The sequence below is a fragment of the Heterodontus francisci genome, chromosome 13 (assembly GCF_036365525.1).
Source record: "Heterodontus francisci isolate sHetFra1 chromosome 13, sHetFra1.hap1, whole genome shotgun sequence".
Taxonomy (NCBI): Eukaryota; Metazoa; Chordata; class Chondrichthyes; order Heterodontiformes; family Heterodontidae; genus Heterodontus; species Heterodontus francisci.
The window spans coordinates 23953908-23981801 of NC_090383.1; the positions used below are offsets into that span (position 1 = coordinate 23953908).

The 27894-nt window shown below is 40.1% G+C and overlaps 1 protein-coding gene across 2 annotated transcripts in view; it reads right to left on the reverse strand.

The window, feature by feature from the left end:
* Positions 1 to 820: 820 nt before the first annotated feature.
* The window catches only part of atl2 (atlastin GTPase 2), a 74856-nt gene continuing 47782 nt past the window's right edge, over positions 821 to 27894 (reverse strand). Inside the window, exons 4-14 of one of the 2 annotated variants that reach the window (XM_068044529.1) lie at positions 20781 to 20885; positions 20265 to 20315; positions 19351 to 19407; positions 18184 to 18276; positions 17221 to 17359; positions 13307 to 13434; positions 13135 to 13191; positions 10451 to 10522; positions 5523 to 5954; positions 3136 to 3150; positions 2284 to 3005 (exon numbers count right to left, since the gene is read on the reverse strand). In XM_068044529.1, the coding sequence (XP_067900630.1) occupies positions 2901 to 3005; positions 3136 to 3150; positions 5523 to 5954; positions 10451 to 10522; positions 13135 to 13191; positions 13307 to 13434; positions 17221 to 17359; positions 18184 to 18276; positions 19351 to 19407; positions 20265 to 20315; positions 20781 to 20885 (1254 nt within the window). In that variant the 3' untranslated portion in view covers positions 2284 to 2900. Of the gene's footprint in view, positions 3006 to 3135; positions 3151 to 5522; positions 5955 to 10450; positions 10523 to 13134; positions 13192 to 13306; positions 13435 to 17220; positions 17360 to 18183; positions 18277 to 19350; positions 19408 to 20264; positions 20316 to 20780; positions 20886 to 27894 lie in introns of both variants that reach the window. The other variant, XM_068044528.1, reaches the window with a different exon arrangement.

A 27894-nucleotide genomic window follows, 5' to 3' on the forward strand; every position in this document is an offset into this window, starting at 1 on the left:
AAGATGTAAGGTCAGGAGTATGATGGAATATTCCCCACTTGCCTGGATGAGTGTGGCTCCAACAATACTCAGGAAGCTCGACACCATCCAGGACTAAGCAGCCCATTTTGATTGGCAGCAGTGTGCACCATCTACAAAGTGCACTGCAGCAACTCATCATGCCTCCTTCGACAGCACCTTCCAAACCCATGATCTTTTCCACCTAGAAGCAGACACATGAAAACACAACCACCTGTAAGTTCCTCTCCAAGCCACACACCATCCTGACTTGGAAATATATCACTGTTCCTTCACTGGCTGGATCAAAATCTTGGAACTCCACCCCACCCCCCTCCATCCCCAAACAGCACCAGATGAACTGCAGTAGGGTTCAAGAAGGCACAGTGGTTAGCACCGCAGCCTCTCAGCTCCAGAGACCTGGGCTCAGTTCTGGGTACTGCCTGTGCAGAGTTTGCAAGTTCTCCCTGTGACCACGTGGGTTTCCGTCAGGTGCTCCGGTTTCCTCCCACAGCCAAAGACTTGTAGGTTGATAGGTAAATTGGCCATTGTAAATTGCCCCTAGTATAGGTAGGTGGTAGGAGAATTGAGGGAAGGTGGGGATGTGGTAGGGAATATGGTATTAGTGTAGGATTGGTATAAATGGGTGGCTGATGGTCGGCACAGACTCTGTGGGCTGAAGGGGCTGTTTCAGTGATGTATCTCTCTATGACTCGAAGGCAGCTCACCACCACCTTCTCAAGGGCAATTGGAGATGGACAATAAATGCTGGCCTTGCCAGTGACACCCACATCCCATGAAAGAATTTTTAAAAAGCAAGATGTTCTACTAATAGAAAAATTAAATTTCTTTATTCCATCCAAGCTGTGTTATACAATACTGAAATACCTGAATATTTTGCAGCATGGTTTTCTGAAACTTTAGTCAGTCAGTGTCTAAGCAGCTTGTATTTAATATAATTTTATGCGCACGCACACAAAAGGAGACATTTTTACATTTAAATACAGCCAACGTGGAGGTACATTTTATAAGTTAAACTTAATTGGAGAGATGGCAGATTTAAAAAAAATGAAATTTAAACACTGTTCCCCAGATATTTAATCTCCTTTACAGCACATCTTGTAAGATTAATTTACTCATTTCACTGAAAAATGTAATCAGAAGCAGGGAATTTCATATAGTACTTTAATTATGTATTGAAAAATAAATTACAGGAAATAACTTTAAAATGCAACAGAAGACAACCGAATTCCACGACCAACATTCCCATTGCTTTGCCATAAGGGGTGGGATTGCAGTGCTCAAGGCAGGTAATATCACAAATATATCAAAACCTCAAATTTGATGCACTTATGTTTACATCAATCACAAATAACATTCCTTTACATAAACTGCACGGAGCCTACCACTGTACCAGATTTTGTCATTAACTACAAAAACTTCGATACAAAATTTGGTATTTATATATTTATATTTAATATACATGCCCCACCTCAATGATTTGATAGAAAATTAAATTTAAAAAAAATAAACGCACTGTACAGACAATGCTAACTGGTAGCTACAGGCAACAGTTCTTTTTGGATCGTTTACCCCTCCCTGTCCCTCAAAAAAGGAAAAAAGGCATTTTGGATGGATTCAAGTGGCAGTAGTGAAATGGTAAAATCTCCCAGCAGTTCCGACTGTCACTGATTCACACAACTGTTCTAGGGCTGCTTTCAGGAAAAAGGCATGGCAAGCTTCAATTACCCCCATCTAACAGTAACTTTGCCCTCTTAAATTAATCCAATGGCCTGTGTAGCTTGGATTCATGCAGTGTGTAATACTGGTAATACAAGCAAAGCATTAACAAAAAATGAATTGGCTTATTTCAAGCTTTACTATGCATTGCTACTTCAATGATCCCATTGATTTATCTGTACAATATACTACAGTGCAAACCAGCCTTTCACACATAAATCCACAAACAAAAAAGAAGACCTGAAAAGGAAATTTGACTAGTGTTCTTGTGTCAAAAAGTAACAAATTACAAATGTAATATACCCCTGAACAATCTGGTTAGTGATGTAACTACCTACCCATTGAAAAAAATCATCCATCTCCAGGAACATTTCCTTCTTCGCTCTTCGGACCTTTTTGGCAGTGTCCAGTGAAGTTGGGTCTTTCACTTCAAAATCTATGCAGACTAATTCTAAATTGATTCACCATGTCTGTAACCTACAGTAAGCGCCTGATACCAATAGAACCAGACAAGAGATTGTCAGTTTGTCTTTAATTTGGTATGTTGGGAGCCCTGTTCAGTCAAACCTGCTTTGATGGAGTTTGCTACAGTCTGTCTTATGTTGTCCTCCATCAAATTGTCACTCAGTGGCTTCAACACCTGTAATATGGGAATGTTAAAAGAAAGAAAGGGAGACTTAAAATGGGGTAACCAAAAACATGCTTTAAACAGAAAGAGAACAGCAATACCATGTTCATTAAATAGTTGCAGAATAGCTACAAGAATGTTGAATGGAAAGGAATGAGGAGGAAAATTGGAATGGAAAACTAAGTTCAACCCGATGCGTTAAAGGGAAAAAGAATGTTAAATGGAAAATATAGCAGCCTGCGCTATTCTGGCATATAATACAATGGGTAATACATGGTTTATATATAAAAAAATAAACTCACAAAACTATTAATGGTTTGAATCAAGATGCATTTACCATGATTCTCCTTTGAGTGGGTCTGCCTGCCCTCTTAACAGTCACTTAAAAAGAAATGAGCAGATCTGCATCCTACATTGCGTTAGCCATGTACATTTTACAGCCTGTGTTGCACAGCAAGACCCTGACCAGTTTGTAAAAGGTCCACACTCCCAACCACCACCCCCTGCCAAAAAAATGACGACTAAAGCGCAACAGCTAGTTTTTCTTCTTGTTGTTGTTGTTTGACGCAAGTCTCAGTGCTGATGTAATAGAACGATTTATCACTCTATTTCGAGCTGAAGCGAACAGCTTGCATAATACCTAAAACAAGGAGTTGTTAATTAGTGATCACCAAAACATGATGTGTCAATTCAGTTACCAACTGGGAAGACTGAAATATATTTTTAAAAGTTTATGTTTATGGTAATAAGCCAGAAAACAAGGTTTTCACCTTCTTTGGACTCCTCTGGATTGCATGGAGAAAGAAAGAAAAAAAAAATGTTAAAGTATGCAGTGATCAGTTTAGGCATGGAAAGACTAGGAACCAACAATTAAGAAACATGGAAATAACAGCCGCCAGAACATTAAATATCTGCTCTGGCTGAATTTCTGTTCTGGTTTACTCCAGAACAGAGATCCATATTAAATGCCTCATATGGGACACTGGATAAATGGAGGTGTAGCTTTCACCTACTCCCAAAGCCCCTTCCAAAATTGTCCCAGCTATGGACCCACCTTAACCATCTTTCACCCAACTGGTGTTTGTGTCTTGACAGTCAGAATCATCTAATTCCTCATCTCATTCCCACTAGTGTCATATTAAGAGCTATTTGAAAATAGTTACTTCAGTTGCAGTTATCATTTGTTCAATTTTGTGTCAATCCATCCCAAGTGGGCATACAACAATGAACAAATCAAGTTGTCTTTTGGAAAGGCCAGATAAAGATCTGTTTTAAAAAGAAAATCAAAACACATCTTCGCAAAGCTGATTTTTCTACCCCCCTAACCAAAATCTTGATTGCTATCAGAAGCAGTTGGGTCACTCTCAACTAATTTAGCAGACACTAAAAATTGAACCAGGACCTTCTGGTCTGTAGGTCTGGTCATTACTTGACTAGCCCCAAGTTCAGCTGAGTGTTGTTGTCCTACAACTCCTTGATCCAGGATGCTCTGCTCACAAGTGACCAATGTCACTTTGGAATCACCTACCAGGAGAATACAGAGCAACACTTACCCTGTGGAGAAATACCAGAGTGTCACTTGCAGTTCATGGCAGAGATTGGGAATTTGGCACTTGGCACTTGGAAGATCACAGCTAAGCGGTACATCTTAGCCATAGCACAGTACAATCAAGGTTCCTATGGAGCAGACCACTCAATTCGCTTCCACTTTTAAAATCTAGTAGCTTGTCTCCATCTACCAGTACCTTCCTTAACTTCATTATGCAGCCTCGTGTCCTTCAGTTCTGTGCTTATCTATGCTGCTCAGTCTACAACTACAAACTTAACTGAATGCTGTACAGTTAATATTGCAATGCTTACTTCAAATGAGAGGGGCTCTCGCATTGATTATTCAGAGCATCTATATTCCAGTTTGGAGCATCACAACAAGCAGAATAAAAATAAATTTTCCAAGCATTTGTTTGAAAGAGATCAGCTACATTAAGTATCCTAATCAAAATCAGCCACAAAAACAGCATGAAGCAAGGCTGTTTTAATTAATGCAGTTGCTGCATTAAACATTCTATTTACGTTTTACTCTTAGAATGACATGTGCAGCCATAGCTTTGGACTAATTTGACAGTAAAAGGCCATTTCCAGTTAGAGAAATTTTGTGCAAGCTTGTGTGGTTCCAAATTGTAGCCAAAAGACTGAACCGAAGCCACTGAACTCTAGTTTTCCTCCTAATCTGGTCTATCCTGATCACTCTCCAGCTGTAGACAATACAAATGGAGAGGGATATGGCAGCCTTCGCTCAGCTACTTAAACTTCTGACCTGGATGAGAGTGCAAGTCCCATTCCAGAGACTTGAGCCCAAAATCTAGGCTGACACTCGAGCGCAGTACTGAGGGAGCGTTGCACTGTCCAAGGTGCAGTCTTCCAGATTAAATGTTAAACTGAGGCCCTTTCTGCCCTCTCAGGTGGGCATAAATCCCAATCACACTATTTCGAAGAGCAGAAGAATTATCCCCAGGTCCTGGCCATTATTCACCCCTCAACCAACATTATTAAAAAACACATCAGGGCATCGTCCCATTGTTGTTTATTGGGCTTTGCTGTGTGCAAATTGGTTGCCATGTTTCCTACATTACAATAGTGACCTCACTACAAAAGAACTTAATGGGCTATAGAGCACTTTGGGATGTTCCGAGGACAGGTGATTAAAATCAAAGTAAATCAAAGTAAATAAATCAAAGTAAAGGTCATCTACTAAATCTTGTCAATTGTAATTCAAGATTTTAAAAAAATTCATCTAATTTTGCCACACAGACAGAAAAGGAGCAGAAGCAGCATGATGGGAAGGAGACTGACAAATGTTAAACTGGGGTTGAAGAATTAAAGCAAATTTCTTATTCAGCAGCACAATGAAGATCATATACTTATGAACCTGCCCCCAAATGATTCAAAGTGACATTTAGAAAAGCACAGCGTAAACTGCTCACCAGCTAAGACTGTAATCATATAGTATTAAATCCCACTATAAAAAGGTCAGCAATTCATATGATAAATAAGAACTATCTAAAAAAATATTTAAAATTGAGTATAGATTGTTTTCTACATTAAACCAAACATACTTTAGTGGCAATAAGAGGGAGGGGGTGTGAGGGAGTATACTAACCTGTTCCCATATAGTTTCAGCCACTTGATCAATGATTGTTCCAAATTCTCTGAATTCACCAGAATACTTAGTGTAAGCCCAGGTGCAGAGGGATATCAGAGCCATTCCCATCACAAGATTGCATAAAGAAGCTATTGAGTTCAAACCAATGAATCCAGTCACTCCTGAGATTATGTACATGGTAAACATCACAGCAAAAAGCGTGGCAGGTGTGCGGGCAGCATAAAAAATATTTTTGCTGTCATTGTGCTTTACAAAGTTTGCATAGTTCTCGTCCATTTCTTGCTCGAGCTGCTCTTGGTAGCGCAGACAGAACTCTTCCCCACCCATTTTCTTGATAGATCGAAACTGCTTGATAGAAGCCTCTTTCAAGGTCAGGTGCTTTTGCTGCAGATCTGCTGGCGCTATGTAAGGTTGATCTCCCCCACAGAACTGCAAGAACAAACATATTTACACTTCCTAAATACAATGCTATTTCTAAGCACTATACTACGCATTTAGTCTACAATTAGAAGACAAATGCAAGCATTTTCTCCACTCTATTTTAAGTGGAATGCCTAACTGAAAGTTCTTGTCTGAAGTACAAAAGGAGTGTGTGTACTGATTCTAGTTCTGCTGATTAAAAAAACAAAACAAAATAAGCTTACTGACCTCCAGTGCTGATGTGTACACTATATCTACTTTGGGACAGGAAACATATCAAATAACCAGCGATAACAATCTGTCACTGTGCTGACTGCTGAGTGGAAAGAGATTACTCAACTTCTAAGTGTAGTCCATGCATCCAAAGTCCATCCATTTTCTCCCATAGTTCAGGTCCATATACTGAGCATGCTGATCCATTTTAACCTCTTGTTTCAACAGAACATGTAAATCCCTATTCATGGGTAGTCAGGAAGCTATCCATCGTGTCCCCCGCCTCCCACTGACGGACACCATCCCTCCACCCCCACGCCAAAATTTGGTAACGTCTTATTCCACAAATCTGAACTGCTTTTAAAATTGCTTTTGCTTAACTTATTAAAAAAGCAGTTGCATTGGACAGGACATCAGATTCTGTACGTTCATTTAACCAATAATCCTCTAGTTGTTCTACCCATACTCCCTTCAATGATTCACACGATCATCTTCCTGTTCTGTAACAGTACCTTCAGTGTTCATTAGTTATTTTGAGAGATTAAATTAAAAAAAATTAAGTCACAAGACTTCAGGGGTCACCCATTGATAATAAATCTAGTTTTGAGTCAGAACATGACAATCATCCACATTCATATCCATCTCATTGGTATCAAAGCACCAGGAATTAGCCTCGAGTTGCAAGACTTTCAATAAAGGAAATGAGAGAGGCAGAGTATATAGGAAGAGTAGGTCATTTAGCCCTTTGAGCCTGTTTTACATTTCAACGAGATCATGGCAGATTTGTGACCCAACCCTATATATCTGCACTTAAAACAAAAAGATATCGAGATATGGGTTAGCAAGATACTATGAATCTCAGATTTAAGATTAACAAAGGATCAGCCACCATTTGCAGGAGAATTCCAAATATCTACCATGCTTTGCATGTAGATGTGTTTTCTAACTTCACTTCTCAAAGGGTCTCCACTGTTTCTAGTTATTCACAATTTACAAAGTACCCCCTTTTTGGTCAAAAGTAGACCTCACACTCGCTTACACTAAAATCAAATTGCCACAGCTTTGCTCAGTTAACTAATATCACTTTGTAATTTTACACTTCTATTTACTCTGCTTACAATGCCACCTATTTTTAATGTCATCAGCAAACTTGGAAATGTGCCTCTCTATCCAGTCATCCAATTAGTTAATAAATATAATGAATAGTTGAGGCCCCAACACAGATCTCGGAGATACTAGTCACATACTGCCAATTTGAGTATCTGATCATATCCCTACTGTGTCCTGCCACTCAGCCAATTTCCTAACCAGGTCAATAATTTGCCACAATTCCATGAGTTTCAACTTTAGTGAATAGCCTCTTATAAGGGACTTTATGAACTTCCAGAAGACATTTAACATACATCTATAGACAGACAGACATTCTGGTCTACTAAAGTCACTTCTTCAAAAAATGTAATCAGGTTTGTCAGGCATGACCTACCCATCACACATTCAAAGGTGGTGTTCAAATCACTATCCTTAATTATTGACTAGTAATTTTCTGACACATGTTGAGTTAACTGGTCTATAATTGCCTGGTTCCATCTCACCTTATTAAAATAGTAGAGTTTTCAATTTTCCAATTCAGCATAGATTAGCAACTAACATAAAAGGGAATCCAAATGTCTTCTATAAAAACTTATAAATAGTAAGAAGGTAGTCAAAGAAAGGGTAGGGGGTGATTAGGGACCAAAAAGATCATCTTGTGAAGGGAATGGGCATGGCTGAGGTACTAAATAAGTACATTGCATATGTCTTCACTGGACAAGAGATTGCTGCCAATGTTGCAGTAAAAGGAAGTAGTAGAGAAATTGGTTAGGACAAAAATAGATCGGAGGTACTTAAAAAAGGTTGGCAGTACTCAAAAGTAGAAATTCCACCTGGTCCAGATGGGATGCACTCTAAGTTAAGAAGAAAGTTAAAGTGAAAATGGCAAAAGGATCTGGCCACAATCTTCAAATCATCTTTACATATGGCAATGCTTCCAGAGGACTGGAGGATTCCAAAATTACACCCTAGTTCAAAAATCAGGGGTAAACCCAGCAACTATGGGCCAATCAGCCTAATGTTGGTGTGGGGAAACTTTCAAGAGACATTAATCTGGGACTAAATTAATTAGCACAGCATAATATTAGTGAATAAATGAGAATTAGTGCAGATTTGCTAAAGGTAAATAGTCTTTAACTAACTTGAGGAAATGTAAATGTAAATGTAAAGGAAATGAAATTGCCCAAGGGACATAAATCACAGTAGTGATGAATGGTTATTTTTCAGACTGGAGGGAAATGTGCAGTGGTGTCCCCCAGGATCAGGCCTCTGATATATATTTATCTCTCATCCCATGGAAGAATTAAAAAAAAAAAAACAGACTTGGGTATACAGGGGAAAATGTCAAAATTTGCCAAGGACATGAAACTCAATTAATAGTGAGGAGGGTGGTAACAGACTTTAGGATGACACAGACAGACTGAAGTGGGCAGACAGACAACAGATGAAATTCAAATGCAGAGAAGTGTGAAGTGAATCTATTTTTGGTAGGAAGGATCAGGAGAGGCAATATAAACAAAATTACAGAATTTTGAAGAGGTGGGGTGGGGGGGCAAAGGAACAGATACACATGGGGGTGTACATACACAAGTCTTTGAAGGTGGCAAGGCAAGTTGAGAAGACTGGCAAAAAGGCATACAGGATCCTGAGTTTTATAAATAAATAGAGGCATTGAGCACAAGAATAAAGTTATGGCAAACCTTTATAAAACACTGCTTAGACCTCAGCTGGAGTATTGTGTCCAATTCTGGGCACCACACTTTAGGAAAGATATCAAGGCCTAGCAAGGACAGAGGATATCTACTAGAGTGGTACCAGAGACGCAAGACTCTAATTATATGGAAGACTGGAGAAACTAGAGTTGTTTGTCTTAGAGCAGGCAAGGTAAAGGAGAGATTTAATAAAGATGTTCAGAATTATGATTGGTTTGATAGAGAACCTGTTTCCAATGGCAGAAGGATCAGTTACCAGAGGACACAGATTTAAGGTGTTGGCAAAAGAATGGACAGGCGTAACGAAGAAAAAAAAATTATGGAGCAAGTTATGAGATTCTGGAATGCACTGCCCAAAAGGGTGGTGGAAGCAGATTCAATAATAACTATTAAATACTTTAAAATGAAAAATGTGCAGGGCTATGGGGAAAGAGTAGGTGTACGGGATGAACTGGACAGGTATTTCAAAGAGGTGGCACAGACACGATTCTACATAGAAACTACTTCTCTGTGCAGAGCTCAAAGACCAGACAGACAATCACAAGCAGGGAGCACCCCTGATACCCAAAGTGAAATATAGCTGCTTATACTGGAACTCAATATATGGGGTGCTTTACACATGCATTAAAGATCACTGAAAAGGATCATCTCAATCTATTGCAGGATTTTAAAAAAATGCGATTAGCTGTTTCTTCACTGTGGAGCTGAAAAGCATTCTGGCTTTATGAAATTAAAAACTAGCATTTGACTCCATTATATCTGGAATTATAAGTTGAGGATAATAGGTTGCGGTTTAGGAACAGTCACAACTCAGGTGAGCAGAAACCAACTTGCAACACAGAATAGTTACAGTGGGGGAAAAACACAAGTATGAGTTACCTTTTATTACATGTTAGAAATGTCTTCACCAAATAGCATAGAACATTTATTAACTGGATGCAAGTAGCAGTTATACATACTACATTGCAAGTTCCTAAGTCAGAAAACATCTTTGGTGTAATCAATTTGTTAGTATAATAAAATGCCACTGAATTAAAACTAGGTAAATTACAGACCGAAAAATGGATCTTGTATAGATCGCCAATAATCACTGATGGGTAGAAAATGCCTGAAACAGGTTTGTTATTTACTCTAAATGACGTTCTGACGGAAGGTCACTGACCTGAAACGTTAACTTTGCTTCTCTCTGCACAGATGCTGCCAGACCTGCTGAGTATTTCCAGCACCTTTTGGTTTTATTTCAGATTTTCAGCATCTGCAGTATTTTGCTTTTATTGTTGTTTACTCTAACCTTGCATAATGAATGCAATAGTATTAAAAATTTTCCTTCCTTCAATTTGAAGTGGTTGGTATATCAGAAGGTATAGCAGTGGAAATGAGACACATAGCATGTGAATAAAAAAACCATACCAAGATAGATATATGCACTATATTTTAGATGAATACAAGCAATTTAGGAGAGAAATTTTGCACAGGGCAACAGTTACATACCTTCTCCATGGCTTTGGTGTAGACATCTTTCGCTCCTGCAACAGCAGCTAGATTGTTGGCTTCAGCTGTTGCCTATAAAACAATGACTGCTTTAAATGATCTTTCTCCTTACAACCTTTTGCCTGAGAGGAGAGCTTTTCACAAACCCACAAAGCACTGCAAATGAATCTCATAAGGCACTTTCTGAAAACCACCAACCTGCAGAGTGACAGTTGTACATAATTTACAACTGCAAATTGCCACTAAATCAGACATTCACCAATTGCAGTTTCCAATTCAAAGCCTTTCCCCATTCAAATGTTTTCAATTCTGGAGAAATCAGTGTGATAACTGTGCAAGGATCCAGGAGATTGAATTTCTGGTGAGCAGTGTTCATGATGAGATCAGCAAAGGTGCAGGACCAGTGCTGCAATTTCACTTCCTCTCACAACTAAATATGTTAAAGCTGATTGAAGGCTGAGATATACAACAGGAGTAGAGAACACGGGCTGGATTTTAAAGCCCCTCTGCCGTCGGGAATGTTGGTGCCAGGGGGGCAATGAAGATTGGTGTGGTGGAGGCCCGCCACCAACCCAGATGGCAATGGTGAAGCCTCGTGGTGGCCTCCCTGCTGCTCAGCGACAGGACCCCTGTTTTAAATATGCAAAGTACTTTACAAACCTGAATTAATGAGGGTCCCGTCGCCTCCTAAATTGCCACACTGATCTTCATTCGGGTGGCCGACAACGCCGCGCCTTCGAATCCCAGTTCAGGGAAAGGTGGCACGACACCTGGGTTGGGGGGGCGCGGGGGCATGGGGAGAGAGGTTAAAATAATGCAGATTGTTCAGGGTGGGGGTGATGGGAAGGGATAAAAGAGCAAAGTTGCCAAACTTTGGAGGGGAGAAAAAAAAAAAAAAGGGCAAATTCTAAATATTCGCATTCTGGGGCATGGAAAGGGCACGAATAGCCGGAAATGCCATTAGGGGGCTGAGAGAATGCATTCTAGCATCATGAAATTATGTTTTGGTGCAATGTGACTTAGCTGGTCCTTTAATTTTGAAATATCTACGAGGGGCTGCAAGCCCTTAAAAAAATGGCACCGGTGCCTGCGCATTGGCGCCAGACAGTCGCCCGCGATGGCTCGCCCAGCCCCTGCATGTCATTGCGGGGGGCAGGCACCACAGCCATGCAAGTGAGCTACCACGTTGGAAACCGCGGCGGCTCAGACATGCTGCCCGTGCAGGCAGGGCGCTTTTATTCTTTTATGTCCGCCGCCTACTCTGGCAGCGGACTCTCAAAATGCAGCCCCACATTTCTGGTGGTATTGGCAAGGACAGAGTGTGTGGACTAGTTTTCACTGTGCAGGTATGGGGTGGGGGGGGGGGGGGGGGTGCGCGGTGCAAGCTAGACTGATCAAAGTATACAATCTGAGGCAATATCTACAGTCTACAATGGTTTAAAAAAAAAAAAAGGTACAACCCCAAATGTATATGGAAAAGCAAATCCAGAGGTACTTCAAAAGTAGGCCTGGAGCACAATTTAAAAATCAAACACTAAGATCTTAGAATTAGTAACAACTTTGTTCAGAGATCAACATTTGAATAACCTCGCATGCAGGGCAGTATAGAAAATATAACATTTGGATATTTAAAATGCAGCTAGCTGCTAAGCTTAAAGCTAAGGTACCAGAACTCCATTGGATGTTATGTAATTTCTCATACTTCTCTGATCATTGCACATCTTTGATAGAGGGCACATGCATTCCCTTCAGGATGGCAAGTATATGGGAGCAAGTCATTCCAGTCTTATGATCTTCTCACTGGTGATAGTATATCCATTGCAAATATTCTTGCCAGTTTGCTTGAGTTTTGGAGCAAGAGGACAACAAAATGGTATTTCATACAAAAATTTAAGTTTCCTCTTGGTGTACTTGAGTGACTCAGCAAAATTGTCATACATCTGATCAGCTGGGAGTTATAACTCAACCGCTGATTTCAAATATATTATCGAGTTAATGTCATTTGGAAGGGCTTGATTTAGGTCAATATATTAAGTCATGCTGCACAGAAACTTAAAATGGAGATCTTTCAATTGAGATATAGTTATTTCATAATGATTCTCAACCTCTATACAGACATCATGTATTTATAAAATGTCTTCCATGAATTGGGGAAATTTCCATTTAGAATCATTAAATACTTCTGTACATCTATACAACATTGTAAGTACATAAAAACCATGATTAACTCAAATATCCAGCCGAGTTGCAAATTAATAAATGACTTGACTACAAAATGGAGGGGGTAGGACAAGAGAAGGGGGTGGGCGGTGGGGAAGAAGGGAAGTTTGATTTCCTTCACCAACTGCAATATTCATTTCCATATTGGAGGATTTTGGAATGTTTATGTCAAAGGATCAATATTCCAGAGTTAAAGTTTTAAACGTTGATCAATGTAGAATGCTTCTTCTGTTCTCCTCTCCACCCACCGCCAAGCAAATCTATATGTTTGAAAGCCATGGCCCAATGAAACTGCAATATACTGTTTTACTATTTTATTTTGTCATAACTGCAAGCACTTTAAAACACCATTTTAAACAATTTAGGCTATAGCAGGTCAACAAAGACAAGAAAAATTAGAACACTTTTCTTGATTATACTAGTACCAGGAAGCTACAGCTTTTTAAAGATAGAGATTAAAGTACCTGTAGCATAGATTTTGGATGAGGTAGTTCCTCTCCTTGGTAAATTTTGATGTAAGCCTGAAGGGTACAAAAGGAGTTACAGGATCATTAATATGATAATACCTTCTGAAATAAAAGCACCGTCACAAAAAATCTGAATGAATAAACTAAAAAAACTATTCATGTTTCCTGCCTTGAAGTATTCAACAAGATCGCGACAAGTCACTTTGGATCCTCCTATTTCCTTCTCTACCAAATTTTCAGGAGACAGTAGAAATGGCACAACATTGCAGAGCTCCTCCTTGAAGTCACCATCAATATCTATTGGGACAAAATACTAAGTATTTGCAAATCATAGTACATTACAAGGCTACTCCTAAAGTAAACATATTTAACTGCAGTTCTCATTCCAGTAGCTTGTTTTATGGTGCAAATGCTTTCAAAAGGATTCCAAGAATTTGACAAACTAGGTACTCCAGTCACAGGTTAACAGAAAAGGGTTAAAAACGACTGGACCATCAGCCTTAAAAATATCAATACTAATGCAACACAATCACATCCATATATTTTAAACATCCATGTATAGTATACTGTAGTGATTTTAAATTATGCTTACTGCCAAAACTACTCTGGTTGACCACACATGTGCATAAATGGTCTGCCACATTTCTTACGTTACAATAGTGTCATGCAGGCCCCCCCACCTGCCAAGAATGAGGCACACATTATTTCGCCACATGAACATTGAAACTTAAAATTGCTGCTAGGAAGAAAAGAGGGCCCATCACAAGGAATTGCCAGGCCCCTCGCCGGAAAGACCTTTTTTGCGTACTAGCAGACAGCGTTGGAACAAAGGATACAGTCCCTGCTTCCCCAATACACAGAAGATCTGGTCAGACCAGTTTAGTCACATGACTATCTGGCAGCTGGGGCTGTTTGAAATTTGAACTTGTCAGAGAATTTGAACTCAAAGCTCTTTGCTCCTGGACTGAAAAGACCTCTCTCCTGTCTGCTCTCATCTCATTCTCACCAGCTTCAGAAACCACTGCATATGAACTCCAACAGAGAAAAGTCTCCTACAGTGAACAAGGTTTAAGAAGAATACTGGGCCCCAACGAAAAGCAAGACTACTTACAAAAGGACTGCAGTGAGCTCAAAGCACAGTAATAAGATATTGCCTCAAACTGTTCTACTTATCTTTTCTTCTGCTCCTTTTTTGTCATGTGTGTATCACGTACGCATGCTAGCGTGGGCGCAGCGTGTATCCATTAACCAAATTAGAGTTTAAGTGTTAATAAAATGCTATTTTTCTTCTTTAAACCTGAGAAAATCTGATGTGCTGGTTTCTTTACCTTATAATTGTAGAGCGGTGAACAAGGATTCACCAAGGGGGAGCTCAAAACATGGCTTGTTTAAAAATTAAACACTGTTAAATAAGACCAGGTGAAGATAGTAAAAGACCCCTAGACATCTTTCTCACCTGGTTGTAACATTAGTAAGTACACTTCAAAAAGTAGTTCACTGGATGACCTACTCCTGCTTCTACTTTTTATGTAGTGTCCTTCCTTTCCAATCTTAATCTGCATTTAAATACAGGCTAGTTAGGAATGCCTTGCTATAAACCACACAAAGGCTCCTGTGGTAAACGGAATCTGGCCAAAATGGTTAAACATATTGTTAAAAAAAAGCAGCCATCGAGTAGGTACAACTGTGGAAGATAAATTTATTTGGCACATAAAAATACCGGCTACTTTACAACCATGGTCAGAAATCCTGGGGTGGGGGGGGGGGGGGGGGGGGGGGAGATTCTAGCCTAAACTCAGCTAGGGTCAGAGAGGGAAGGAAAGCAGACCTAAGACCAGAAATACAAGTGTGGCCTACACTCCAGCATAGACCAGAAGCTCTTCGTGACATTAGGGTTTGAGGCTGCCTGACCATTCCGTGGGTGACAGTAAGAACTAAGAGTAGCAGTGGCAGAGCCAGAGTGAGAGAGGGGTTGGGTCATAATTCTCTCCGAATATCAGTAAGATTGTCTATTGGAGCTGGAGGACTGCCTCCATTTCCTTCCAGGAACTTAGTTAACAGCTTTTGGCCTCCAGGACTGGTCTGAGAGTCTGCTATTCCCGACCCCAACTTTGACCCAAGTCAGCATTCCCCAGCTCAGTCCCCTTCCTCTCATATCTAAATCTTAAATTCAATGCATCCCAACACCCCATAAGTTGGAAAAACCTAGCTCTACCACTGAAGACCAGAAGTGGAGACATAGCTGTTTTTAATTGAGTAATTAAGCAGCTGTAGGTTTCAGTGTTTTATGCAACTGTGGAGGTCGGAACACCTTTCTTGATTAAGGTCGACAGAAATCTAAACAAGAGTTAGACAGCAGCATCGGTTTCACAAATTCTTAAATGGAGATGAATTAACTTGGGTTATAGAGGATGAGGTTTGCAACAGTAACTCATCTTTAAATAGCAAATCTGAAAGATTAATTTTTAATCCAAAATATTAGAAGATTAGACCAATAATGTTTAAAATCCTATCAAAAATTCTTCAAATACTGTTATTCGGGTCAGCAGATAAGTGTGACGAAGATGCAATACATTTGACACTGAAAATTATGAGAGCACAATAGCAATCATTTTGTGTAGGAGGCAAGATGACCAAGAGAGTTTGATGGAACATGCATCTTCAAAATTATCTGGGAAAATCAGTTCTTAACCTCTCAGTTAACTGCTCCAAATAAAGCAAGTTCATTGGATCATTACAATTTCTGAACATAAAACCAAACCCATAAAAGTATCACCATAAAACCCATAACATTGACTAGTGTGGAAAATTTCACCACTGAATAGAAAACGAAGTCTATTTCTCTCCAGAGCTAAATATCTAATCAGATTCCTGTAAGAACTGTGACAGATGCAAAGTACAGGGTACAGAACAGGGCCATGAAAGGTAATTTAGTGCTTAAATATTTAATTCTATTAAAATCAGAGAAACAAGCCTTTATTTATGACGTTTCTGTCATTTCTCCTGGCCAGGAAAACTAGAGACATTTTTCAGAATCAGCCAAGTGGTCAACCTCTCCTTGGGGAATACTTATCTAAAAAGATCATTGGGTTGGGTGACTGGATGACGAATTGCCAAGAAAAGCATCGATTAGAGTGATAGGAGGCAAATCACTTATTAGTTAGAGCTCAACACATTAAAGACTTGGCTGGAGCTCCTCCCATTTAATGATTACCAAGTCAAATCTTATGCCAAATTCTAATATAGGGATGGAAAATAGATTAATCTCTATGGAAGGTGAATACAAATATCTTAGAAATTCAGCTTCAGATTTTGCACAACACTACCTCAGATCAGTGATCATTTTCAGAGGTAATGCCTTGAACTGTCAGTTTGAATGTGCCCTTTCAGGTATTTTAACTTTTATTGATCAAAAAGAGATTTGTTTATTTGAAGTTTAAATGCAATACTTACAATTCTGTATGAACATATAGAACTGCTGTCAGCAACACAACAGGAAAAATAAAACTGGTGTTGTTAAAGGCGACACCTATACAGGCACGTGGCCGTGGTGGTCATAGTTAAGGGGATTTATGTCACTAATAATCTCACCAGCAATGGAGCATACATTTATAAGGCAACTGAACAAAGCTCAATGTAAAGAAAATTGATGAGTTAAGTGAGGTGTTTTCATAATACAGTTACACATCTTTTCCCAGAATAGTTAAAATGCAAGAGAACATGATAGGAATATTCCATTATGCCAAGTAGAGACAGCGGGAACGAGCTGGCGGGAACAAGCGAGAGAAAACGAGAGAATGAGCGAGAGTGGGAGCGACTCCAGTCAGAACCACAAGGTCTAGCAGGATTTCAGGGATGTAATAAGGAACCATAAAATAAAACATTGGTCCATGTAAATATATCGTTTTGAACTTTTGATTCCTGGTCTCTTCATAAATACACAAAATAGAAGTCAAAAGATGCCAAACATCTAGCCAAATCTGGTCACACCAACCAGCTCTTCTGGATTGAGAGAATTTATCATCCAGAAAATATATGCATGCAACTTAAGTGCACAGCAGCACCATGAGGGCCTTCAGATACCTTTTAATCTTCCATCAAAACTAGGATTTGTGGCAACTTTCAGGCCTGGATGTGGCATTAGGAAGCAGGTGATCTTGGCAAAACAGGAATGAATATGTTTCCTCACATTCTGCAACTCTTCGTGCTGGTTTTGCTTTATCTAAGGGACAAAATAATATAGTCAACTGAAGAAACATAACAGTCACTGACCCTTTTACTGCTTTATTCATTGCAAAAGATGGTTATCAACAGGAACCACCTAGTGGCATGGTCCACTGAAGCAATTATTTTTTTCTCCTGGAATAAGTTTCCTGCCAGACTCCCTTAGCAAGGTACTAAAAGACAGAAAGCACCAAGCAGACACTAAGCACTTGCTTAAAAAAAAAAAATTAAAATGCTGCAGGGACACCTGAGCTACCTTGTTTTGCACCTCTAACAGGTAGGTCAAACCAACATCAGCAGAGGAAACAGTTCACATGACAATCCATGGCAGGAATAAGGTGGGGTAGAGAGAAATTAAATTATACGTTGGAAATACAACAGCGACAGCACATACTCCTACTATAAGGCAGTTTTAAAAGTGAGAATATTCTGCTTCTTTGGCAGGAACACAAATCAAAACAAATGCCTCTAATTCAATATTGGTTTCTAGCCTTCCTCAGTCTAGTACCAGCTATTTAAGAAACACAACCACCATCCCTGAGAGCGCAATCCTTTTATTACGTCTTCCCAAGACAGTAACAAAAGTCTCATTTAGCCAGCAGGGGGCACTTTTGGCTATTAGCTCGAGGGGCTGAATGGCCTACTCCTGTTCCTATCTTCCTAGCCACATAACTTCAACCTATTAAAATGCTGGATTCTTCTCCAGATTATAGGAATGCTGAGAAAAAATAAATCTAATCAACTTGGTGTATTGATGTACAGCATGTGCCTAAAGCATTAAAGAAAGTTATGCAAGACTGAGGATAACATTTAAAACCTTACCTCCAACCGTTTTTCCAAGAAGCTCCTGCCTCCTTCCAACCCATAAGGATGTTCATAGGGATAACTCCAATCTCTTATTAGGAACATTAGAGTCTACGTAGAAAGAATACACTTAATTTAATTTTGATTTACTATCAGCAATTTAAAAAGGAATCTGCACTTGCACAGAGCCTTTTAGGTCACCAGGATGTCTCAAAGCACCTCATAGCAAATATTCTACTTCTGAAATATAATGTATATAACACAGCAATCAATTTGCACATAGCAAGGCCCCACAAACAGCAAGGAGATAGATGACCAGATAACGCAAGAAATAGGAGCAGGAGTAGAACATAACGGCCCATTGAGCCTACTCTGCCATTCAATACAATCATGACTGATCTTGGGCTTCAACTCCACTTTCCCGCCTGCTCGCCATATCCCTTGATGCCTTGAGACATCAAAAATCTGTTTATCCCAGCCTTAAATATGGCCAAAGAATCTTTTACGTCACTTGAACAGACAAATAGTATCTGTTTATATGTTTCACTCAACATCAACAGTGGAGCACTGCATCAGCACGACACTGAAGTATCAGTCCTAATTATGTGCTCAAATCTCAGTGGAACTTACAAGTATGATCTTATGACTCCAGCAAGAATGCCAAAGTTGTAGACAAGTGGATACTAGTCCCATTATGATTAGAAAATGGAAAAATCCACAATTACAGGCATATATTTTAACAGTCTTTGTTCTTAATATAATTTGCTAAATATGTAAATTTTTCACAAATGCAGCTGCCTCAAAATAGGCCAATCAGGTATCTTTAAATCAACGTTAACAATGCCCTTCCTTGGAAAGTAAATTTCAGCTGTATAGCCGAACGAAAAATATTTTAGCTGGTTATATAGCTAAATTTAAGCATTTGCTTTGCCATGATCTGCAGTTCCAGTTTGATACTTGGGGATCTAGAAGTTTATTGGCAAAGTAAAACCCAACTGTTTTAAATACATACTCAATTATCTTAGAAATAAACACTCAATTCTCATCAATGCAGTCTTGGGTACCTAAGTAAAAATCCTAGTGACTCTGAAGGAATGGAACAGTGAAGGAAGGTCACATAAGTAATATCTAAATTGTAGTGTTTAATGCAGTCACAATACAAGTCATATACTAAATATACTAAACCTGGAAGGGTTTTTGATACACCTCCTCCATAGCCAGTCGGCCATATTCTGTGAAGAGCTACAAAAGGGCAAAAACAAAAAAGTTTGCACATGGTAGATTCCACATAGCCTTGCAAATTTTAAAGTATACATCCAATGACTTTTTCTAGTTGCTATTGCATCTTTCACAACCCAGACAGTGCATTCCAGATAATTTTGCATTACTAAATATATTTATGACATTTGCTGGCTCCTCATCAGTTAGCTACTTATTGCATTGAGAAGCTGGCTAACTGATGATAAATTTGATTCAACGTGTATTATTAGAAATTATAACTGAACAATAGATTTTGAATATACCAAAGTTCAAGGAGCTCAGTAAGAACAGCTTCTGCGGAGTCCTTCTCTCCAGACACACACAAACCCCGCCTCCATTTACTTACGACATCTGTATTCATTAACCTAGCCTGACAGATATTGAGTTAGCCTCTACAGTGAGGATTGGTCTACTAGCTACCTGGTAAAACGAGAGTCAGCACTATCCCTATAGTACTGGGCTCATCAGTTTTTTCCCCAGTAGGGGCAGAGAACAGATGTTTCCTATGCCACCGTCTCCACTAACTCCAAAGAGCTACCCAGTGCTGACTATCTCCTTGTCAGCATGTGGGACAGAGAAGAATATTGTTTTTTACATCAGTAGCAGAAGACCAATGTTGGGAAGGTTTAGGAATACTAAAAGGAGGTAGCTTAGCAGAAAGGGTCAGAGCTAATGTGCAGGAAAACAAAAACAGGGCCAAAATAACTAATCAGACTCCAGTAAATTCCAACGCAATTCAGTGCCTGAAGTCAGAATTATGCCAGACCTTCAATGTAACAAATTATTAAAACAAAGTCCGATATATCAAGATTTCCCTGGAAATAAAATGGCTACTATACCTGCAAATGCTGCAGGTCATCTTCTTGAATGTTCTGAGACAAATTGTATACCTACAACAGAAAGTTAGATAAAAACACTTGTCGTGATAGAAACATATAGCACAGAAAATGGCCGACTGTGCGTGTGCTGGCTCTTTGAAAAAGGATCCTATTAGTCCCATTCCCTTACGCTTTCCACATAGACTTGCAAATTTTAAGCATATATCCAATGCCTTTTTCATGTTACTATTGAATCTTTCACCACCCAGTGCATTCCAGACAATTTTACAATACTAAATATATTTATGACATTTGCTACTTATTGTATTGAGAAGCTGTCTAACTGACCATAAATTTGATTTAACATGTATTAAATCTATTATCGAAATCTCACATTCTTTAAAGACAAACTACCGAATTACTAAACATTAAAACTGGCTTTTTAAAAAATCTCTGAGACCCCCAATGAATGATAATGTAATAGCAAACAGGACAAAAACTGCTGCATCCCCAAACAGTTGGAAATTTGATCTTTACCTGAACAGAACTTGTCATGGTGCTGAGAGCAAACACTGTAGCACAGTCTCTTATGGTTGACTGACTGTCAAAGGCCCCCTGAGTATCCATTAAAAGCACTGCAACCTAGAAGGAAATAATTCCAAAGTTTGAGGTAATCGTTTATTTTTAAATGACATGCATGAAAATGCCAGCATTTGGTAATTTGGAATAATCTGTTTACTTAAATTGCTGCAATGGTGTTTATTTCAGTTAACATACTGCATTCAAAATGCATTTCAGCACAGACCCAAGTTGTTCATTGGTCATTTTTATGTCATTTCCAAGCCTGTGTTACAATGAGAGCTAGTTTACATATGAGGGAACCAAGATGGCTACCAGCCACTATGGTAGGATTTTAAAATTTAAAAAAAAAAACTTAAAGGTAGCGGGCTGCATATATACAAAGAACTGCCAGGAAAGATACCACTGCAAGTGCTGCCTTGATGAATCACAGAATGATACAGCACAGAAAGACGTCATTCAGCCTTTTGTGCCTGTGCTCGTTCTTAGTTATCCACTTAGTCCCATTACCTACCTATCACGATAGCCCTGCAATTGTTTTCTCTTCAAGTATTTATCTAATTGAGTAATTTATATTTTTTTAAATTGCACTTGAAGATCAACTTAATTTCAGTTCATTAAATAGGAAACTGGAGTTATTCAGGTGCAAGATTAGCTACTTGATAATCTCAGCTGCCACTGAGCACAGAACTTAATGACAGAGGTGGATGAATCCACTAAAAAGGAGTGGCTTGCTAAACACAGTAGAGATATGAACAGAGCGGGAATTCAAGTATTGGGGGGGGCTATTAGATATGGTGTGATCACACTGAAATTTAAAGTGGTTTTCTTACTTTCAAAGTGCAAGGCAGTAGCAGGTAACAAAATCAGCTGAGATCCTGACTGGGTGTTAATTATTGGGGCTGTCAGTTGACTGACTAGTTGTAATTAGTGTTTCCAAAAAAGTGTTTATTAGAGGGGTAACAGAGTAGAGAGCATGGTGATCACAGTTGGATGATTCTGCTAAACAGAATGGCAAGAGGAGTTTAATGCAGAGGGGCAAGGAGATGCTAAGAAATTTAAACTAAGGAGCAATAGTAAATATCAGAGTAGCTAGATTCAAGGGGATAAAATTAAAATTTAAAGGATTCCAAAAGTAAAGGCATTGCAATTGCATTGCATAAAAATATGGAAATATAAATAAAATTAACATTTAAATAAATTTATTTTCCATTACTAGATCCAGCAATGGACATGTTCACAGTGAGCTTTTTATATCTTGGGTATGAAAAAAAAAGTCTTACACACATTGTAAAACACCATTCCCTTGCCCCTTTTTCCACCTCTAGTTGGTTCATTAGGGGTAGTTAAAACCGCCCACGATTATGCTATGCTCTTTCTTCAGTTCACATTATTACTTAGATATTTCTTCCTCTACCTCCTTTCCACTATTTATGTGGTCTTCCGTATACACCTATTAGCATGGTCAATCCCTTATCTTTCATTTCAATTCATATGGATTCTGTTTCTAATCTCTTGTTATGTCCCTTCTCTTCTACTGCCATTATGTTGTCTCTAATTTGATACAGCTAACCTGCCCACCTCGCTCCACCCTGCTCCCTCACCTCATTCTTCTTTTCCCTGTCCTAATTACATTATAGCCTGCAATGTTTTGTGGCCAGCCCAGGATTTTGTGTCGCCATATTTCAGTTGTTCCTACTGCATCTGATTCAGTATGAATTATTGCCTCCAGTTCCAGTTTTATTTTAGATCTCATGAGCTTTGCTTTTGACAGTTAAATTCATCTTTAACAGTAGTTACTTTTACTTTATTTTCAACACTCCTTTTATACTTTCTTTTAAAATTGCATTGGGAGAGGAGTTTAAAACAGCGCGGGAACCACCAGCAGAGACACAGCGGCAGAGCACACCTCCACATCAACAGCAAAGACATCTCAGGGAAGCAGGTAGGTGATTGGCTGGGAGAGACTTCAGAGCTACAAACAGCACGAGAGGGGACAGAGAGCAGCAAAGCACAGGGAACTAGTCGGTGAGTATCTGGTAGGTATTTTCTTACTTTATTTTCTTTTTTCTGCTGGTTTTTATTTTGTTGCTAACATTTAAGTCTACTAAGTAGAAGCTAAAATACCAGTAGTCAGTAGGTGGTTACTCATTTGTTTTATTTATAACTATTTTATTGCGTTTATTTCACTTCCAATTTTAGCGCAGTAAATAAATAATTTGAGGCATGGCAGGGCTGCTCACACCCATTGAATGCACATCCTGTGCCATGTGGGGACTCCAGGACCCTACCCATGTCCTGGACAACTACATGTGCAGAAAGTGCCACCAAATGCAAAAACTCAAGCCCAAATCTAGGAACTAGAGGAGCAGCCGGTGTCACTGAGGTGCATTCGCGAAGATGAGAGAGAGATGTGGATAGCATGTTTCAGGAGGTGGTCACCCTGCAACTTAAGAAAGCACAGGTACAGAGGGATTGGGTGGCTGGCAGACAGACAAGGACAAGGCAGGTATTGCAGGAGTCTCTGGAAGGCATTCTAATTGGTACTCAGTTCTGAGTACCAGGAGAGAGGGTTCCTCTGGAGAGTGCAGCAAGAATCATGACCAGAGCAGCATAGGTGGTTCAGCTGTGCAGAGAGGGAAGAGAAAAGACAGGAAAGCAATAGTGATAGGGGATTCTATAGTCAGGGGGAAACAAACAGGTGCTTGTGGTCGCAGACGTGATTCCAGGATGGTATATTGCCTCCCTGGTGCAAGGGTCATGGATATCACTGAACAGCTACAAAGCATTCTGGAGGACAAGGGTGCACAGCCAGAGGTCGTGGTCCACATTAGTACCAACAATACAGGTAGAAAAAGGGAGGAGGTCCTGCAGGCTGAGTTTAGGGAGTTGGGAAAGAAATTAGCAAACAGGACCTGAAAAGGGAGTAATCTCCAGATTACTCCCAAGGCCATGTGCTAGTGAGTATATAGGAGAATACATGGCTGGAAAGATGGTGTAGGAGGGAGGGCTTCAAATTTCTGGGGCATTGGGACAGATTCTGGGGAAGGTGGGACTTGTACAATCTAAACCAGAACAGGACTGGGACGAATATCCTTGCAGGAAGGTTTGCAAGTGCTGTTGGGGATGGTTTAAATTAGATTGACAGGGGATGGGAATCAGAGGGAAGTTTCAGATAGGACAAATTCAGAGTAGGGAACGGGAGGCAGAAAATTAGTGAGTGACTCTGAAAGACAGAAGAAGCAAAAGGTTAAAAAGTGTACAGCACAGGAATTTGGCAGTGTTAAAAGACATTTATTAAAATGCAAGGATTATAGCAAATAAAGCAAACGAGCAGAGGGCACAGAGACACATGGCAGCATAATATCACTGCTATAATGGAAACTTAGCTTAAAGAGGGGCAAAAATGGCAGCTCATCATCCCTGGATATAGAGTTGTCAGACAGGATAGAGAGCGAGAGAGAGAGCGCGAGAAAAAAAAAAAAAAAGAGGATGGGGTACGAACATATGAATTAAGAGCAGGAGGCAGCCACGCAGCCCCTTGAGCCTGCTCCTCTATTCAACAAGATCATGGCTGCGAAAGTGGACTGGATGCAACTACTTCAAGGAAAATCAGTGGCAAACCAGTGGAAGGCATTCAAAAGTGAGATTTTACGGGCAGTGTAGACAAGTCCCAAATAAGAAAAAAGGGTGGTACTGCCAAATCCAGAGCCCCTGGTTTACTGGAAGCATACAGGGCAAGATAAAGCAGAAAAATAAAGCTTATCACAAAAAACTTAATACTTTAGAAAGCGCAGGGGTCAAGTAAAAAAGATTAGGAAAGCATAGAGGGGACATGAAAAAAATATTAGCAGGTAACATCTAGGAAAACCTAAAGATGTTTTCAGTACATTAAGAGCAAGAGGATAACTAAGGAAAGGGTAGGGCCTATCAGATGTACAAGGTAACTTATGCACGGATGCAGAAGATGTAGGCAGAGTTCTTAATGAGTACTTTGTCTCAGTCTTCACAAAAAGAGAGGGAGACATAGTTAAAGAGGAGTGTGAAATATTAGATAAGCATAATGAAAGGGGAAGTACTAAAAGGATCGGGCATCCTTAAAAGTGGATAAATCATCAGGGCCGTTTGGTCTGTATCCCAGGCGGTTTAGAGGAAGCCAGGGAGGAAATAGCAGATGCTCTCAGGATCATTTTCAAATCCTCACTAGATACAGGCGAGGTACCAAAGGACTGGGTCTGCAAATGTTGTACCATTGTTTAAAAAAAGATGTGAAGGACAGGCCAAATAATAAGCCGGTCAGTCTGACCGCGATGGTGGATAAATTATTAGAATTAATTCTGAGATAGGATAAACTGTAACTTGGAAAGGCACGGATCAGGGATAGTCAGCAGAGATTTGTTAAGAGAAGGTTGTGTCTTCCTAACATAATTGAATTTTTTGAGGAAGTAACAAGGAGGATTGATCAGGGTAGTGCAGTGGATGTTGTCTACATGGATTTTAGTAAGGCATGTGACAAGGTCCCATATGGCAGACTGGTTAGAAAAATAAAAGCCCATGGGATATAGGGAATGTGGCAAGTTGGATCCAAAATTGGGTCAGTGACATAAAACAACGGGTGATAGTCGAAGGATGTTTATGTGAATGAAAAGCAGTTTCCAGTGGCATTCCACAGGGCTGTGTTGGGTTCCTTGCCGTTTGTGGTATATATTAATGATATGGACTTAAATGTGGGAGGCATGATTGGAAAATTTGCACAAAACAGCACAAAAATTAGCCCTGTAGTTATCAGTGAAGAGGATGGCTGTAGACTCCAGAATGATATCAATGGCTTGGTTGAGTGGGCAGAAAAGTGGCAAACGGAATTCAATCCAGAGAAGTGTGAGGTAATGCATTTGGGGAGCGCAAACAAAGCAAGGAAATACCCAATAAATGGGAGGATATTGAGAGGGATAGAGGAAATGAGACACCTTGGAGTACATGTCCACGGGTCCCTGAAGGTGGCAGGGCAGGTAGATAGAGTGTTTAGTTTAGAGATACAGCACTGAAACAGGCCCTTCGGCCCACCGAGTCTGTACCGACCATCAACCACCCATTTATACTAATCCTACAGTAATCCCATATTCCTATCACATCCCCACCTGTCCCTATATATTTCCCTACCACCTACCTATACTAGGGGCAATTTATAATGGCCAATTAACCTATCAACCTGCAAGTCTTTGGTATGTGGGAGGAAACCGGAGCACCCGGAGGAAACCCACGCAGACACAGGGAGAACTTGTAAACTCCACACAGGCAGTACCCAGAATCGAACCCGGGTCCCTGGAGCTGTGAGGCTGCGGTGCTAACCACTGCATATGGAATGCTTTCCTTTACTGGCCGAAGTATAGAATACAAAAGCAGGGATGTAATGTTGGAACTGTATAAAATGCTGATTCGGTCACAGCTAGAGTATTGGGTATAGTTCTGGTCACCACATTACAGGAAGGACATAATTGCTCTAGAGAGAGTACAGTGGAGATTTGCAAGAATGTTGCCAGAGCTGGAAAATTGCAGCTATGAGGTAAGATTGGAAGGCAAGGGTTGTTTTCCTTAGAACAGAGGAGACTGAAGGGTGACTTAATTGAGGTGTACAAAATTATGAGGGGCCTAGATAGAGTAGACAGGAAGGACCTGCTTCCCCTAGTGGAGAGGTCAATTACCAGGAGGCACAAATTTAAGGTGACTGGTAGAAGGATTAGATGGGACATGAGGAAAAACCTTTTCACCCAGAGGATGGTGGGTGCCTGGAACTCACTGCCCGGATCGGTGGTGCAGGCACAAACCCTCAACTAATTTAAAAAAGGTACCAGGACCTGCACCTGAAGTGCTGTAACCTGCAAGGCTACGGAACAGGTGCTGGAAGATGGGATTAGAATAGATGGCTATTTTGAAGTCCTATCCATAGCCCTATAATCCTTTCCATTAGATCCCTTTGTCGGTCAGGTGGAGCCTGTCTCAACAGTACAGCTCTTTCTGGTCCCATACTGGTGGCAACGTCCCACAAAATGGAATATCTTCTCACTTTCCTGCTGCCCCCACGACACTCCTGCCGCACCCCCCTCCCCCACCCAGCGTAACCCTCGACTCCCTTGTAGATCAAAAATCTGTCTAACTCAGCCTTGAATATATTCAGTGACCCAGGCTCCACTGCTCTGAGAAGACTAATGACCCTCAGAAGAAATTCCTCCTCATCTCAGTCATAAGAGAGAGATTCCTTATTTTGACACTGTGGCCCTAATTCTAGATTTCCCCCACAAGGGGAAGCACCCTTTCAGCATTTACCCTGTCAAGCCCTCAGAATCTATTTCAATAAGGTCACTGCCAATGCGTGTAGGCCCAACTTTTCCTCATAAGACAACCCCTTCATCCCAGGAATTGGCCTGGTGAACCTGCTCTGAACTGCCTCTAATGTAAGTATATCCCTCCTTAAGTAAGGAAACCAAAACTGTATGCAGTACTCTAGGTGCAGTTTCACCAATGCCCTGTACAGCTGTAGCAAGACTTCCCTACTTTTATACTCCAACACCCCCCCACCCCCTTGCAATAAATGCCAACATTCCATTTGCCTTCCTAATTACTTGCTGTACCTGCATGCTAACTTTGTGATTCATGTACAAGGACACTGAGATCCCTCTGTACTGCAGCATTCTGCAGTCTTTCTCCATTCAAATTATATATGCTTTTCCATTCTTCCTGCCAAAGTGGACAACCTCACATTTTCCCACATTATACTTCATCTACCATTTTTTCCACCCACTCACTTTAGCTATTGATATCTCTTTGGAGACACTATGTCCTCCTTACAACTTGCTTTCCTATCTTTGTATCATCCACAAACATGGCTACAATACACTTGGTCCCTTCATCCAAGTCATTAATATAGATCATAAATGGTTGAGGGCCCAGCACTGATCCCTGTGGCACTCCACTAATTAGCCTGCCAACCTAAAAATGACCCATTTATCCTGCCTATTTCCTGATAGTTAGCCAATCCTCTATCCATGCTAATGGTTTACCCCCAACACTAATC